The sequence below is a fragment of the Anopheles funestus genome, chromosome 2RL, assembly GCF_943734845.2.
Source record: "Anopheles funestus chromosome 2RL, idAnoFuneDA-416_04, whole genome shotgun sequence".
Classification (NCBI taxonomy): Eukaryota; Metazoa; Arthropoda; class Insecta; order Diptera; family Culicidae; genus Anopheles; species Anopheles funestus.
Window position 1 is genome coordinate 20240119 of NC_064598.1, and position 16841 is coordinate 20256959.

At 44.9% G+C, this 16841-nt stretch overlaps 6 protein-coding genes across 7 annotated transcripts; 3 read left to right on the top strand and 3 right to left on the bottom strand.

Annotated features, from left to right (window-relative positions):
• Positions 1-1281: 1281 nt before the first annotated feature.
• LOC125763108 (trypsin-1-like) lies at positions 1282-5951 on the top strand. The gene is made up of 3 exons (XM_049425941.1): positions 1282-4711; positions 4816-4984; positions 5067-5951. The coding sequence occupies exons 1-3, from the start codon at positions 4624-4626 to the stop codon at positions 5707-5709; spliced, it is 900 nt and encodes a 299-aa protein (XP_049281898.1). The 5' UTR covers positions 1282-4623; the 3' UTR covers positions 5710-5951.
• A 13-nt stretch (positions 5952-5964) lies between these two features.
• Positions 5965-7836, bottom strand: LOC125763099 (putative inositol monophosphatase 3). Its single transcript, XM_049425924.1, has 3 exons — positions 7154-7836; positions 6822-7088; positions 5965-6748 (listed from the first exon to the last, which is right to left on the bottom strand). The coding sequence occupies exons 1-3, from the start codon at positions 7665-7667 to the stop codon at positions 6489-6491; spliced, it is 1041 nt and encodes a 346-aa protein (XP_049281881.1). The 5' UTR covers positions 7668-7836; the 3' UTR covers positions 5965-6488.
• A 250-nt stretch (positions 7837-8086) lies between these two features.
• LOC125763080 (uncharacterized) lies at positions 8087-10035 on the top strand. The gene is made up of 2 exons (XM_049425879.1): positions 8087-9054; positions 9123-10035. Exons 1-2 carry the CDS (start codon positions 8177-8179, stop codon positions 9724-9726), a joined length of 1482 nt encoding a protein of 493 aa, XP_049281836.1. The 5' UTR covers positions 8087-8176; the 3' UTR covers positions 9727-10035.
• Positions 8253-11585, top strand: LOC125763121 (uncharacterized). Its single transcript, XM_049425957.1, has 6 exons — positions 8253-8357; positions 10042-10615; positions 10678-10733; positions 10805-10932; positions 11013-11154; positions 11418-11585. Exons 2-6 carry the CDS (start codon positions 10444-10446, stop codon positions 11583-11585), a joined length of 666 nt encoding a protein of 221 aa, XP_049281914.1. The 5' UTR covers positions 8253-8357; positions 10042-10443.
• A 39-nt stretch (positions 11586-11624) lies between these two features.
• LOC125763125 (transmembrane protein 17-like) lies at positions 11625-12591 on the bottom strand. 2 transcript variants are annotated; one of them, XM_049425964.1, is made up of 4 exons: positions 12394-12591; positions 12217-12320; positions 12033-12146; positions 11625-11966 (listed from the first exon to the last, which is right to left on the bottom strand). In XM_049425964.1, exons 1-4 carry the CDS (start codon positions 12458-12460, stop codon positions 11709-11711), a joined length of 543 nt encoding a protein of 180 aa, XP_049281921.1. In that variant the 5' UTR covers positions 12461-12591; the 3' UTR covers positions 11625-11708. The 2 variants fall into 2 exon arrangements, with proteins under 2 accessions (XP_049281921.1, XP_049281920.1); XM_049425963.1 differs by having other exon boundaries at positions 12217-12591.
• A 96-nt stretch (positions 12592-12687) lies between these two features.
• LOC125763047 (coatomer subunit beta) lies at positions 12688-16628 on the bottom strand. Its single transcript, XM_049425799.1, has 6 exons — positions 16273-16628; positions 14699-16205; positions 13808-14628; positions 13476-13749; positions 13286-13391; positions 12688-13209 (listed from the first exon to the last, which is right to left on the bottom strand). Exons 1-6 carry the CDS (start codon positions 16364-16366, stop codon positions 13135-13137), a joined length of 2877 nt encoding a protein of 958 aa, XP_049281756.1. The 5' UTR covers positions 16367-16628; the 3' UTR covers positions 12688-13134.
• Positions 16629-16841: the final 213 nt, after the last annotated feature.

Genomic DNA, 16841 nt, shown 5'->3' on the forward strand with positions numbered 1-16841 from the left:
GTTATGCCGACGATTTGAAATTTTTTTTCCCGATCTCGTCGGCAGTAGATTGTGCTTCCCTTCAAACCATGCTGGACCGTTTTTCCTTTTGGTGTACACGTAATTTTCTGTCCCTTTGTCCTGATAAGTGTAAAATTATCTCTTTCTCCCGTTCCCGCTCTCCTTTAATATACTCGTATGTCCTCGATCAGGTCCAGGTCTCCCGTGTCGGTGTAATCAAGGACTTGGGTGTTTGGCTTGACTCTAGTCTCACCATGAGACCTCATATCGATTCCGTGGTGTGCAGGGCTTGGAGAACGCTCGGCATCATAAAGCGCATTGCTCGTGATTTTTCTGATCCGTTGTGTCTGAAGGCACTGTACTGCTCGCTGGTTAGGTCGTTGCTGGAGTATTGCTCTGTAGTATGGGCCCCGACTGCTCGGATTCATATTGAGCGCATTGAACGGGTGCAGAGATCCTTCACCAGGTTTGCAGTTCGCAAATTTCTGGGTAGTTCCTCTGCTGCCCTGCCCAATTATGAGTCCAGATGTCGGCTGCTCGGCATCGACTCCCTCGAGAACCGCCGCTATCAGGCCTAAACCTTATTTGTTGCTTCCCTCTTGCTCGATTGCATTGATTCTCCAATGTTGCTTTCCTCGATCCCCCTCTATGTTCCGAACCGTTCCCTCCGTATTCGTCCTCCCTTAATTATCCCCAGACGTCGCACTGCAGCAGGTCGTTCTGACCCATTGTTCCTTGCTCTGCGATCGTTTAACTCCTCTTCCCACTTGTTTGATTTCCACGTCCCTTTATCCTCCTTTCGTAATCGTCTTAGATTTCCCTTTTGATCTCCTCATCATACTCAATGAGCTACTATTATTTTTTCATGAATTTCCTTTTTCTGAGTTTTAGTTTTAGTTTAGTTTTAGGTATATATTATGGTTTAAGTCAAATTATTTTAAGTATTCTATGTGTAGCCTTACGGCAGACATAATAATAAATTGAAATTGAAAATTGAAAAAAATTGAAAACTCAGGAACCTTATTTCCGATCGTCGATAGGTTGAGCTTCACTTGATCACTGGCGAGCATGAGTCGAGTATCCTCATGTAACCATCATTTCCTTCAGGTCATGAGTTTTCGTTAAGTTTCTCTAATGGAACATTTTTTAAGCTGCGAGTTATGTATGTGCTGATAAAGAACCTGGACAATCTGTACCCAGTAATGTTCGATCATTTGGCTTGCTATGAGGTGTTAGAACAACGACAAGAGATATTCGACTTTCCTACCTTTTTGTCGTCGAACATTTGGTAATGTCGTCCATTTGTACGCAACACAACAAGCTAATCCTTTACAAGGACCGTAAATGAACAGAACTCTCTTTGTTGCTTCCCAACTAGCTCCTCAACACTATTTCGGACGATTTTTATTGCGTTTCGAACAGAAAATTCAAACACTAACGGTAGAAGCTAGCAAAACAATACTAGTTGAATGAATTGTAAAACACAGATAATCCGTTTGTTTATCTGTTTAAATGATTCACTCATTTGCATTTTTTCTTGTGCACTTACGCACCCACCGGTTCACACACCGTTATGTGTACGGATGATTTTTTTGATGATGAATTTAAATGAAGCAACAGCCAGCAGCCGTCGCCACGATGAAATACGGCGCACAGAAAGGGATCCCGTCGTCGATACTGTTTCGGGTTTTGTATGTAGCGCGTGGCGCATAATTTCAACAAGTGCGAAGTTACACTGACACAAAGTGTGTATAATTTTCTTTTGTTTTAGTTACCGTTCCGTTTCACGACATCCAACGGAAGCGCATAAACGTCGGGTTCTGTCCAGCTTGTCTCACCCGCTGTTAAAAAGGGAAGAAATCGGTGTTTGTTTGGTTGTCACACTTCACTAGCACAACTCCAGCAGCAAGAAAGGAAAGAGGAATGCGTGGACCAGGCTTAGTAAGACAACACGTGTCAATGTACCGTGCGTCACCGTATGACAACCTTGAACTTCCTCGCAAAACACGACGGTATGGTGCACGAACAGTTTACTGGTACGATACCTACTCCACAGCAAATTGTGAAATAATAAATTCATCGTCGGGTTGACTGTTTCCCTGCTGCTCTTTTTGTTGCCACTGCCCCCGCCAAGAGGGTGCGCAGAATGCGTAAAGAATGCGCAAGTTCGGTGCACCCAGACCGGCAGTAGACAAACAAAACACGTGACTACATTAGGCGGTTGCGATGAAGCGCGGGTTGCAGTCACGTGCAGTGAGACAGATGAAGATCACTCACTCGTAGCTTTGCTGTCAAATCGATCCGTACCGCTGTCGATCGAGTTCATTGAGCTCGGGGTCTGTCGGATGAAGTGCAGTGTTCCGTTGTCTTCCGTTTGATGGATACTGACAAATGGAACCTGCCGTACATTGGACAGGAATTTAGTGGCAGGAAGTGACATTTTTGTAATGATAATTAATGTCTTCAAAGTTGGCATAACCATCTTGCGATCGTATGTGATGAACAATCGGTAATCAATGAAGACGATTCTGCTGGAAATATTACATATCTCCAGCTATGACCGCGACATCGAAGTTGACATCGAAACATGACCTTACACTTGAAACTGTTTACCCATCGACAGTGGGTGGAAGAATCGAGATAGGAAAGCCGGCAGCTTTGTCTCTATAGTGGCACCTCACCGGTTGAATAGGGTGTGTTATTAAGCGAATGTAAAAGATTTTTAATTGAACACGTTTTAGGTTGTGTGTAGAATTTGTTTATTTACTTTAAGGTGTGTGAAAGGTGTTCGATGAAAACGAAAAATAATAGACGCATTGCACAAATTTTCTATTCACTGTAGGTGACATTGGGTCCTGCCCAAGGCGGTGAACACAATCAAAAGTATCAATTTGTTCGATAGCAAAAAAAAACCTCCTCGTCGCAATTGTTCTGACGGCCATTTGGTGTACCCGCTTGGAATCGATCCGACTGCTGTACAGTACAGCAATTGTGTAACGTGAGGGTATGATGCTTAGCTACAATTATTACTTCTGCAAATGGGATGTTAGCACGGAAACACAAATCAACAGGTTCTTTTGATCAACTGCAAGAATATGTTGATAACGATCGAAGGATCAATTGGTAAGAATTGTTGAGGCTATAATATTAGGGTTTTTTAAGGTTAAAAAAGATCCATAAATAGGAGATAGAAATGATGGTTAAACATTGTAATTGAATATCTTTAACCTAGAAAGTATCTATGAGAAGTATATAGGATTCGTTCCTGCTTTAGCATCTTGGACATGTGAAGATTGTGCAGAAAACTCACCCAAAAGTTCCGATGGCGATCAAACCACCCTTGCCGTGATGAGCAAATTTTGTCTAAAGTCAACGACACAACGGAGGGTCGGTCAGTGTCGGTGGCACCTGTAAATTGAACGTCAAACAAGTGGTTGAACTTCGGCTCAACTTACGGTCGACACCGTATTGGGTGTGTAAATCACCGCACGGGGTGATACCAAAAATGTTTGGAGCTAAATTTTGGATGACCTCTAGTGGGGACAGACGCGAGAGCGCGATCATTAACAGTAGGGGATTATGGAACAGTAAAACAAATAGATTTTTTTTGTTTCTCTCAAAGGAAATATGTCAACTAATGACCGTATTCGTGGCAGCGGTATAACCGATAAGAAACCTTCAACCAGCGCACGGTTTGCTACACAGAACACAGGGCACTCAGAGGGAATAACCCTCGAGCGTATTTGTTGCCACAGTGCAACTTCCGCTGATTACGATCCTATGCAATTTGCATTGCAAGGTGCATACTGTAGCAAATGCAACGATCTTAACCATCCCCAAAGCCCTAACGAAGAGCGCCCTACCCTGAGTTTGTGGTGAGCAGTTTAGCAGCAGAGCGGTTTGCTCATATTAGTAAACGATCACCACCCATAGCCGATTACTCATCTGCACCAACCAACCAACCAGACGGAGCACACGAGTCGGATGCGTAGCGTCACCAAACAACGCACGTGCTGCTGCCGCCTACACACGATGAGAAAGTATTCACGGAAATGGCGTTCGCGCGCGCACACACTCTAGTAGCCCGGGCGTTGCTATAACTACTAATCATGCGTTGACACCGGCGAAGGTGACAGTTTCTCTGAGGTGCGCGCTCGCTCTCTCGCGCGCACCATTTTGCTCTCTCGAAGTTTACGCGCGCGAACTTGAATTTGTTGCGCAGGGAGAAAAGACGCACACGCGGAGATAAACAATGCCCCGGCGCCGGTGACGATGCTGCACGCGTAGGACGCAACTAGGAGGGAAGAGAATAATATTGGTACGCTTGTTGGCTATATATTGGCGGTTCTGGTTTCTTTGCAACTGAACCCCGTGTACGCTCCCTCGTGTCAATTCGTTCGTTGTGCATTTATAAAACGTGCACGCGGAAGAACCATAATGGCGAGTTCATCATAGACTGCGTAGCGTTCACCACACGAGCTCCCAGGATTTGGCGCGGTGAATTAGTACGGAGAAGGAAAAAAAAAGCAAATCGTCAAATCCAACACACGAGAGCTCGGGTGGTGAAGGTTTCAGAATTTACTATTTTTTCCCCAACTAACGTTAACAAAGCTGTTATCCACCATGTTCCATCTGGTGCGGAATCGTTGGTACCTTGCGTCGGTTGTGTTGACCCTCAGCCAGCTGACGACCATCGAAGGGCAGATAAGTCGTAAGTTGCGCCCACGTTGTACGTGTGGTTAAATATTTCCAATCTAATGAATTATATTGTGTCATTGCGGAAAACTACATCCTGTGTCGGTGGGGTGAATTTAGTATCATCCGTACCGTGTGGCCGGCAGCAGCAACGCATCGTCGGTGGTGTGAATTCTAACCGTGGCCAAATAACGTACATTGCCAGCCTTACCAAACGGGGCGGGCACTTTTGTGGTGCATCAATCGTTAACGAACGGTGGCTTCTGACGGCCGGACATTGTGTGTGCAGGTGAGTATATGGCGATCAGTTTTTTACCCACGCGAACAGTGCATTTTATGGCAATTCTTATCTTTTTCACCTCATCCCAAAGTGGTGTTAATAAGGTGCTGCGTGCCAATCAAATCCAAGCCGTACTGGGGCTCTATCGAAGATCTGAATTTGCTGGCAATCAAATCGACACAGACCCATTCGCAGACCGTGCGTATGAGGTGGCCATTCGGACGATCGTACCCCATCCTGGATACATTTGCAATAAACCTTCGAACGATATCGCTTTGCTGGAGCTTGCGAAGCGCATCGACTTTACGGCATCCGTTCGGCCGATCTGTCTATCCAGCGGTTCGGATGGATCGGCACGCGTCGAGGGCCGGACGGCCGTGGTGGCCGGATGGGGCTGGCAGCAGGAAAATCGTAACCTTGCCGATAAGGCGGACACACTGCAGCGGGCTGTGGTCGATGTGTTCCGGAATGAGGAGTGTGAAAATATGTACCGACGGGGCAATCGATCGCGAACGATCGCTCGTACGCAACTGTGCGCCGGCAAGGGTACGGGAGGAGTCGATGCGTGTTGGGCCGATTCGGGTGGCCCACTGGTAACGAGCGACAATGTGCTGATCGGGATCGTTTCAACCGGAATCGGTTGTGCCCGGCCTGGCTTTCCCGGGATTTACACACGGGTTAGCGAATATGCGGGTTGGATCGTAACGGTGATCGATCGGTTTAACGCCAGATAAGGCGCTCGCGTGGGCTTGCTGTATTGAGCAAGGGTAGGGATAAGGGTAGGTTAATAAGTATTTTTGTTCTAAAAATTACACCACTCTAGTCACATTCCTATACACTACTAATATTTTAATTATGGTGCATATAGATGCTGTTATTTATTTTATTTTTTTTTTTAATTTAATGTTTGTTAAAGCAGATAAAGATAGATCACCTTAAAATAAATCTAAAAACAGTCAAAACGTAGTTTTTTCCCCTAAAAGTTGGTGATTAAAGTTTTGCAACTCGTGAAGGTTGAGAAACACTGCCATAACGCGTTACGTAGCGTAACGCAATTTGTCATACAGCGAGCTTTCAATTTCGTCATCGTTTAACGAAAACTAACAAACATTTTTTTTTATCTATATCAAATAGTATGCTACGGATGCCTTTATTTCATAGTATGTAGTAGTAACAAAGAGAATTAGCAACTCTTTCTTTTTTCTTTCTAAAAATCATAGTTAACAAAACCTTCCTTGTGCATCCCGCATTGGTCAACTAACGCACTTGTCCTGTGGTCGACGTATTCGATTGTGTTGAGATCAAATACTTAAACAAGCAAACTATTTTTTACCGCCGCCGGTGCGGCGTGTTCTAAGTGTGAACAATTACAACGCTTAAGTGATGTGGTGTGCAGAATTGAAAGTTGGAATGAAAACAATTACATTTCTGCATTTTAGCGCTACACACTTTCCATCCCACGCATCACGCATGGGGATATGTTAGCGGATGCTTACCGAGTCAGATTGTATACCTACCGTACAAAGTGTTTGCTTTCCACTATTCGTTTAATGTACGCTTCATGCGTTGCCGAAAGAGCGGCGGCCAATAATCCGTTCGGGTTGAGCGCAGGTGTATCCCGATGGTAAACTATATTTTCATTGTGCAAATCGCTCATTCTGCCACCAATCGCACCCAGTATGGCATCGCCGGCACAAATGTCCCACTTTTTTATGTGCGTCGTGTGCAGGTAGGCTGTGGCGTTGTTTTGTATCACCTGGAGCACTTTGAAGCCTAAACAACAAAAAAAGGGTTTTGTGAGAATTTTGTGTTTGTGGCGCAATCATACCGAACGATCGCTACTTACCGGCTCCACCGGCGGAAATGACTTGTGCGTTTTCACCAAAAATTTGCTTCGATTGTTCCTTTACAGCACCGGCATGAGATCGGGACACGATAATGGTTGGATGCTTTACGTCAGGATCGTGCTTCAGATTTGCCAACGATTCTGATAGTGCTCTGTCGCGCCATGCCCAGGTTGTTTTCATCGTGAAGGGATTATGTATGATGCCGATGGTAGGAACTCCCTTTACCGCAACGCATACCATTGTGGTGACGTACTCATGCAGTCGTTCTAAAAGCACGATAAAAGTTTTGTCGATCAACGTTCGATTTTGCTGTACAAAGCATTCAGCTTACCGGTATACTCCTGCGTGGCATCTAGTGGATCTATCCACACATCCACGTCGTCTATGTTGACACGTTCGTCCGGCACTGTAACACTCTCCGGCAGCACGGTCGGATCAAGATCGAACAACTGTACCTCAGCGCATTGTTCCTGCCTATCGTCTTCCTCGGAGATCACCTTCAGCTTGGGAAATATTCGTAACAATCCATTTTTCATCACACAGTTTGACCGATAGTCCGCATCAGTGACCGGATTGTTTGCGCCTTCCTTAGTTTTGCCTTTACTTTGCTCGTGCAGATCGCGCGTTTTCGAAACAGCCACCACCTCGAACCCTCCGTGCTGGGCGGCCTGTATTGAACCGATCAGCAGTTTGCGCAGATTGATTTCGTTCGGATTTTTGCTGAACGCGTAGCTTGCACCATTCGACCCATTGCTGTTCCAAAGGTAGTACAAAATGCACATAAACAGCAGGCCCAATATCACGACCCCGCACTTATTGATACGTATCGATCGACCCAAATTCATCGTGGCAAGTTTACGCAAATCGTCGAATTATAAAATTATCCGTATGTTAAACCTTTCATCATTTAGTGGCCTGGTGTCTTTGGTGAATCGTTTTCCTTGCGGGAGTTATATTTACTGAAGCTGTGTGCTGTTTTTTTTAGCTTGTGTTATTTTTACGGAGCAAGTTCAAAACAAAAGGCCTTTTTGTGACGAAGACAGTTTTGACGCACATCATCGTATCGATCTTGGGGAATGGTGTAAAAATGTGTAGAGAATTTACTTTAAATAATTTAAATGACCGATTTAGGGGATTGTTTTATGGAGAAAAATAATTTAGGGAAATTTTCCTTATTTATATAGAAACGTAAAAGGCCAAAGTGTAATATTAAATAGAGAAAGAATCGGAAACAATATTCAAAGCATACCTTCATCTAACAACCTTGCACAAATCCATCAGCTGTTTGATTGATGACGTAATTCCAGTTTCGTTGTAAACAATAAACGTGCCGGTGCACTTGCACAACAATGAAATGTGCAATTTAGATCATAAAGTCCAATTAAACAATGTAAAACAAGGAGAAATATTTCACTATTCCATCATTTTGCTCAAAGGCGAACTCACAAATCCAAGCTGCAATGGAAAGCTGCATATAGTTGCCAACAATAATCAACCAGTTCCATTCTCGTTCGCCGTAGAGAAGAAAGACGAAGGTAATGTTACGGGCAAGCAAGAAATTCGTCAAAAATTTCGTGTTTTACTAAGATTAGTGGATGGTGAAAACGTGTACAAGGTGCTGTATTGTAATACGAAAATAACCATTAGCTTAACGTACACCGCTTCGGACACTCATTTTACGGTGGTGCCACTGTACATCATCTGCAAAGGACACAACGGGCGATATCAGTCGCATGAACAGGATTACCATAATGATAGTGATCATGCTTGTAGGAAAATAACGCTAGCCATCGAACTGTTGCAGTGTTTGTATGCCGAAAAGCTACATGAACATGGTTTTGGTCGAAAAACATTTACATTCGAATCTTCCTGCAAACCGTTCCACTCTGCACTGGAATGGGAACGATCGACCACCATGACGGAGGGTGAACTTTGGGATCAGTTTGCTACGGAGCTCGTGCAAACCAAATGCTACGACATGCAGCGTGTAAAGGTTGTCGGATTTCTCAGCAGCACACACTTCGAAGGCATCTCCGATGGGGATTACTCGTATGAGAACATCCGGACGAAAACTACCGGCCATGCTGCACTCGGTGGTGGTGGATTGGCTCTTTTTGGCACGGGTTGTCTCTACACGTGGCCATCATCGCTGGAGGCAGTTTGTGCTGCATTCACCAGCCAGCAACCGGTTGACTGTGGCAAGCTGTTGGATGACAGTAACTACAGACGCACGTAATAACGCTTGCTACAAACGTGTCTTATTTTAGTAAACGAAAAACGATAACACTGTTTCGTTTTAGGTATGGCGGCTGTTTTGCCACAACACTCGGTTCCGTTTGCCATGAAATGGGTCATACATTCGATCTTGGTCATACACCCGATAGTTCCATCATGGGCGATGGATTTGATGCTATTGATAATGTGTTTGTTGGCCTGTACGGTCGCCATAGTGCGAATGGACCAAAACGTATCATCGACACCAAACCACACGGTCTGGCTGGTAGGCTTACCCAGCTCAAGCGTCCAGGTGACGTGTTACGGCAACGGTTAGATGCGAAGCAAAACGATAGTGTCTTTTTTGCGCCCATTAGCGCAATGACGCTTAGCTACCATCGGTGGTTCAATCGGGCAAAGAGTTTAAGCGGAATGCTGCATTTCGATAACATCACCAGAACGGTCACATGCAACGGTGGTTCGAAAATCGTTCTGGCGGAATTACGCTCGCCAGAGAATGGTATGATGCATAAATGTTGGACCTTTCCAGAGGGACAGTCACAGGCAAGCACATTTACGCTTCCAAAGCTACCGAACCTTCAGCACCTTATGTTGTTTGTAATGGATACTGATGGTAATATTCTCAAAGAAAATCTTAGCAGTATTAGCTCAGGACAAAAATGTGATTAAATAAAACATAATACATACAATCCATATAGGAAACACTAGCAATCTATTCATGCTATAGTAATGGGGAAAACAATTGAAGTAATGGTTCTAAATAACGCTATATTATAATGATGACTGTAAATTGCTCCCGGATTGCAGGTAGCATTGGCAAGATTTGCTGATAAGAGAAGTAATTTCAAATTAGTGCTTTACATTTATTAAACTGTAAGCTGCTGCTGCTGGCAGTTCCGTTTGTTTACTCCTTCCTTTCTGACCGTCATCAATCGTACCGAAATTATATGGATTAACGTATCTCACACGTCTTTTCCCGCCCAGATATCGATTCTCCGCCATCCGATGGGTCTCCGTTACTGAAGCTAACCCAGAACTCACACCATCCATCCTTCTTACCACACATTACTCACGTATGACAGGTTCCGGGCTGGGTGTGTGTAGTGAAGGTGTGGACGTAGCGATAACGATAAGCTTTCGTCTCTCCTGACCGACTGATGTACGGTGATAAAAACATTAGAAATGCTACGCGTAGATAAGATTAAAACCTACCATGCCCAGTCATATACGACCAGCCATCGCAACACGACGGATCGTCGCGAGTGAGACGGTAAAACCAGTTACCAGTTTTGGCTTGGAAGGGTCTCTTTTAATACCGGTAAAAACGAACTAGCCACAGTTCGATTTGTTACTTGCAAGAAGCGACTGCCACTGTACGTGTGTGCGATGAGTGAAGAAAACGTAGAAACGACCAGCACACCACCGGGTACCGCCGTCTGTGAAGCGAAGATTCTATTTCGCCAGCTGAAACCATTCCCGGTGATCGATGAGAATAACAATTTTAAAATTGAAACCGAACATTTTCTCGAATCGTCCAATCAAATCATCGATGCTATCGGTAGGTAAGGTGATTGTTAAGGAACGATACACAATGTCTTACGATATGTTATCAACCCGCAGCATGTTTCGGAAAGCTGTTCTCTCCCATCGTTCGAGATATGCGGCAAAATGTGCAGGTACGATGGAGAAAGTTGTGTTTTTAGAATTATGTTTAAATAAGTGTAAATATTTCTCTTTATCGAAATAGAAAATAACGGCCAAATACAAACAGAACGAAACACTGTTCAAGTACCTGGAGGATTTAATTCTTAAGGACAAGGATGGTAACGATAATCCGTTTGACATTGTGACGGATGGTTTAATGTGGCTGAAAAGGTGCGTACAAACTGACGATTATTTGGTTCTTTAAAAAAATATCTCTTTTATCGCGGTTTTTATGTTGTCGCATATTGCAGAGCTTTTGAAATGATGGAACAATTCTTTCGCAATCTGCTCGAGGACGAGACGCGCAGCGAACAGGTGAAGTCGCACCTTAAAAAGGCGTACGAAGAATGTTTGCTGCCGTATCATGGGTTTTTGGCACAGAAAGCATATCAGGTAAGATTTTACCATTATTTACAGATCGGTCGACTATATCAAGAGCAGAAACAGAATACACCCAAGAGCCGTTAAAAAGCAAAAAAAAAACGGAAAGGGATTAGGTTTCGAGTAAAAAAAAAAGAAACGGGGTGATTAAACTGAAGCCATATTAAACGTGTGCCTTCCAAGGCCCAGTCATCGCATTCGAGCTCAATGTTATGTCTTTGATGCGAGTATTTATACGAAACATATTTCATATTCGATTATTATTGTCATTTCAGTTACTACAATTATATTTACCATCGCGATCATCACTTCTCGGCACTTCGGACTCCAATATGGATAATTTAAAGGCGTTAGAGGAATTTTTGGTACCTTTTCGTGCCAATCTAAAGCATCTTAATGATTTCTACACCCAACATGACTTACATAGAGACTACAAAGCATAGTAAATTAATTGAGTTCGGTAAGAATACATTATTTGTATAAAAAAAATCCTAATGTAATGTGTCTTTATGCGTTCCGAAATCGAATATAATGCGTTCTACGAACAAAAAACGTTTTCTGCTTCTTCACCTCACCTCTTTTGCCTCGGTTTTCCTGTTCATGTATTGCCAGCGTTGTATTTGAAATTGTTTTCTACGAAATGCGGACAGTTTTCGCATGGCCGGTATGCCAACGATGATCTGCAGCACGAGCAGCAGGATCGTGATGGACTGTACCACCGTTGCGACTGTATGGTTAATGGTATGCGTAGCCAGCAACAGATAAATTTGTAGGGGCAACTGAATCAGCAACGATAATATAAGAAATCCGGCAAAACTGGGTATCTAAAAAGGCAGGAAATTGCATTAATATGGGTAATGTTTCCAGAAGCACGCAAAATATGATTGTACAGCACTCATCAGATTTCCAGTGTGGCCAAGGTAGAGTCGGATGACTTCCAGTGGTATTGCAACAACAAGTGAAAGGATGGAAAGTATTTTCTCTATATCGCTTACGGTGGCGAACTGTACGGGGAGAGTAGAATAATCGAAAATTAACGTGATTCTTAACCAATTTCTCGAATGCTATACTTGCTTCGTGGTTGAGAAATATTATTGTCACAACCAGCCAAATGCCGTAAAAGTAAACATTGATGTGAATAAGCAGCTGTACCCACAGGTGAGATATTACTTCTTCCTCTGATAAAAAAAAACACGAAACCACAACGTTAATCTCGCTAACTGCCGGAAGCTCCGATATGATAATATTCACCTGCGTAATCGGTCCCTTTCGATGTGAACTGTCCATTCGTCTTCATTGTAGGTTTTTGTTTTGTCATTTGTCTTCTTGCTCTGAATGATAAACATAAACGCTTGCTTTTTTGTGTTATTCGATATCACCATGGTTACCGAAATGGTACTAACTTCAAATGGACGTATCGATTATGACACACGTGTTTTGTGGAACATGTGCGTTTGATAAAATAAAATACAAAAAAAAAAAACATTAAATAAAATTTTCTCATTTTACTTCTATTCTCACCGATACAGAAAGCAACACCTTCGCTCGCGTGAATGGATAAACAGATTTTCTTATTTATTTTGCGATAGAATTCATACCGGAACACCCCGTTCCGCTATGAGTAGGTGCACGAGTAGATAACTGTTACTATTTAAAAAAAAATAAAGATAAAATATAGGAATGGAGACTCGATACCCCATGGTCTTGCCCCACACGCACGCAGTGGCAAAACAAATGCAGCTCCTGGTGTCTAATAAAAGAAAAGGAGTGCAGAACTCAACCAAGCAAACCCTTGCAAACTATGCACGTGTGTATTGTGAGTTTGGTTATAATTGAAATTTTTCGAACGTATCGCACTTTTTTTTCAGTGTGGATTGCAATTGGACTCGGATTGGCTGCTTGTGGGACTTATCTCCCTGTGCAGGCGCATGGGGCAAGAATACTAGAATGTCTCACAAAAAAAACTAAGAGCGCTCTGGCGGTGGAGTGTATTTAAGCGGCAATCAATTTCTCCTGCAAACACTTTTGCGTGTGGTTAATTTTATCGCCCAAGCTTAGAGCCATACCCTGCAGATGAGAAAGAGCGAGCAGATTAGTGGCATTTGTTTAATTTTATTTTTTTGCCAAATATTTATTATTTTACCTGGCTCTTGGCGCGTATTCTTATGTGTCCGGTCACCGGAGCATCCGGTCGATCTAAGGGCTTCTCGATGCTTAAGTTTGCCAAAGCATCCTCGCCGAAAATCGACCTTTGGAATGTAAAAAGTGAATTTAAGTGTAACCTAATTGGCATCTTCCTGCTAAGAGGATTTCATTACGCCGCCCATGCTTACCTCGCGTACATGTTCGCCGCCATAAAACCACACTGGCCCGAAAGTGCCTTCTCCGGCGTGAGGCACTTCATGTTGGTTGACTTGAGCAGCAGCCGTAGGTAGTCATGCAAATCGGTGAGCGTCGTGTTGACCGACACTTTGTTTTCCCACTCAAACTCAACCCACATCGTGCGGAATTCGGTATCGGTGCAGGACGCAGGCAGGATGTAATCCATGATGTCGATTTGAATCGTGTTCAGCACGACCACATTCGATGAGAACGTTGTGTCATACACTGAAAGCAATAGAGGGTTTCATCAATTACAGTCCCGGATTGTCACACACACACTTACCAATGTTGCCAAAAATGATGCCATTTTCCGTGGAAGATACCTTCACGTTCGCCTTAATGTTGCAGAAATCATGCGGAGCAAGCACTACCGGGTGTGGTTTTTCGACCAACTTCAGATCACCAACGGTGGCCAGCTCGAGCGTACAGTTTTGCAGCGTGTCGCTAGTTTGATTTACAATCAGCACGTCCAGTACGATGTCGTACTGGTTCACGTGTACGTACGCTTCCGCATAAACCGGATCGGAGAATCCGGTCAGCTGCGTCACCTTGTTGAGCTTGCTGTTCGGTGAAGCGACGTCCGTCAGAGCGGTACTCTTGGTGCCCGCCAGTGCCTGATTCAAGCTCAGCTCGAACACATTCTCACCGAGCTGATCATGCTTACCGTTCGCCAGCTGCGTGAAAGCGATCGGATCGTCCGGCTGTATTTTGGCCGCGTTCTTCTGCTGCTTGTCCTTCTTTTCCTGTGCCTTTTCGTCGCTCTGAGCGTTCAGCATGTTAGCCAGGGCGTTGCGGCAACTTTGCGTAAAGATTTCGACGATTTCGGGCGTCCGCATTGTGAGCGTCTTGAGACACAGATAAATCCGATCGGTGTCATCGTTCGTGATTGCTTTCGTCGGCAAGCCGGACTTGCCAAGGTGAAGGATGGAGCTCATGATTAGCATGGCGCAGGTGCACAGACGGTTCTGCTTCTTTTCGTTCGACTCCAGCTGGATGAACTTTAAGGCCAGCTTTGTGAGCGTCGAGCAAAGGGTGGCCGCAACGAAGAAGTCACCATCCATCATGTACTGTCGTAACGGTGGTCGTTCCACCTTTTTGGCAACCCTGTAATAGTAAACAAATTTGTCAGGAACTTTCGCCTACCCTTCGATCGGAATCACTTCCGCATACTTACGGTGCAACGCTGAAGGCGCTCTGGGTAGCGTACGTGCCGTCCGATGTAACTTTATTCGTGCTGTTTACCGTTTCGGTTGTTTTTTGCTCTTCTTCGGTTGCATCGTTACCGGCAAGGCGGCTTTGTTCCGCTTCAACGATCGGTACCTCACCCAGTGCACGGTTGACCACCCCGATCACCTCCATAATGTCCTTCTGCGTGTTGGCATACTCGCCCAAAATCCACAGCGTAGTACGGTGGATTTTGGCCGACTTGATGGCCGGAAACGCTTCCAGCAGCTTCTCGATGACCAGCGGCTGCAGGTGGGAAAACTTTTGAATCGCTTCCCGCACGAATACCAACACATCGCCAGCGGCAAGTTCGTTCGTGTCGGATAGAAATTCCACCAGCACGGGAATGACGGCCGCTGCCACGTCCGGAAACTTGATGCAACAAGTGTGGAGCGTACGTACGAGCAACTGCCGATACTTGCCCGTATCTTCATGCTCGATGTTGTGCGTTTTGGAGACTTCCTTCTTCAGCACCAGCACCATCTCCTCGATGTTACGCGACGACACCAGATCCATCGCTAGCGCAAGCGTCTTCCGGCGTACCTCGATATCGGTGGCACTAAGCACCCGCAGCACGTCCATCACGAGCTCCTGCATGATGCGTTCGATGTTTTCGTTCTCCTTTAACGCAATCAACCGATCCAGCACGATCAGCTTCACGTTGTTGTCGCTCTCTTTCACGATCAGATCGATGTAGCAGCTGACGGCCGCCTTAATGGCGGTCGGTGCAGTGGAAAGCGTCACCAGCGTACCCGCTGCCTCATAACGCACTGCGTTCGAGGAAGAATTCAATAGATTGTAGATGCAGCGAATGAAGCGCGATCGTTCGGCTGGATTAGCATGACACACCTTGTAGATCAGCTCGACAATGACCAGCTGCAATATGTCACCGAAGCTGCTGACCTGATCCAAGCAGGAGGCCAAATAGTTCAGCGCACGCTCCTGGTCCGCGTGCAGCAGCATGAGGAACGCGTTACGCTTGCACGACATGTCCTGCTGTGTGTCGAGAAAGTTTGCAATCAGCTCCGGCCCATCGGGCACCAGCCAGTCGAAGTTTTTGTAGATGGTAAAGATGGCCAGCACCGCGTTACGCCGCACGTACGAGTGGCGGTGCTCGAGACTGCTGCGAATGGTTGGCATTAGCGGTTCGAGCAGCTCCGGTTCCTTGAGCTTGCACAAAAAGCGCAATGTAGCACCGCGCAAAAACTCGTTCGGGTGCTGCAGATCCTTCCGGTAGGCATCGCAGACGAGTATCATCTCCTGCAGCAGCTTCCCATCGGCCGATGTTTTCGGCACTATCTCCCAGTAAATTAGCAGCAGCTTCTTGAGAGTGTGATTTTGCAGCGGCAACACGAATCGGATGATCGTCATCAGCAAGTTCGGCAACCGCTCGCCCTGCAACATTAGCTGGATGACTTTCTTCATCGTTTCGATCTTAACGTTCACTTCACCCTTCTCTGCAAGTGGCCAAAGGGTGTATTCATTAGTTTGCTTATTAACCCGTGTAAAACGTGCACCACTTACCGAGATCCTGTTTGATTTGCATCTCATTGTAAAGCTCAATTTCGGGTGGATTTATTATCGTGTAACACGACATTCCCTCGGACCCCGACGCCATCGCCGCAGTTTTTTGTGAACCGAGCTAAAGCAGCAACTTTTCCCGAGCGTAGCTTATGCAAACGACAGACAGGATAGCGCAGAGACCACGGAAAACACGGATGATAGTAACGTGAAGCCGTTTCTTGCACTACGGTTGCGGTAAATTAAGAGTTTCGTCACTATTTTCACTCTTTCTGCGCTACGGTGCACCGAAATTCAACCCAGTTTAGCGATGACAATTATCAATACGTGTCATGGGATACGTTTATACGGCGGCTAGTCATTTCTTTGCCTACACACATACATACATCTGTGCGAAACTGTAAAAATACTGTTCTACGAGGTGTATCCAAAAAGATGTGACGATCACCGTTGGGTCGTACTGTTTATTTACTACTTTTTATTACTATTTACTCCGGAGATCAACTAGCTATTACTTCAATTTACACTAAAATAAAATGACATTCAATGCGGTAGATAATAATCTACTAATA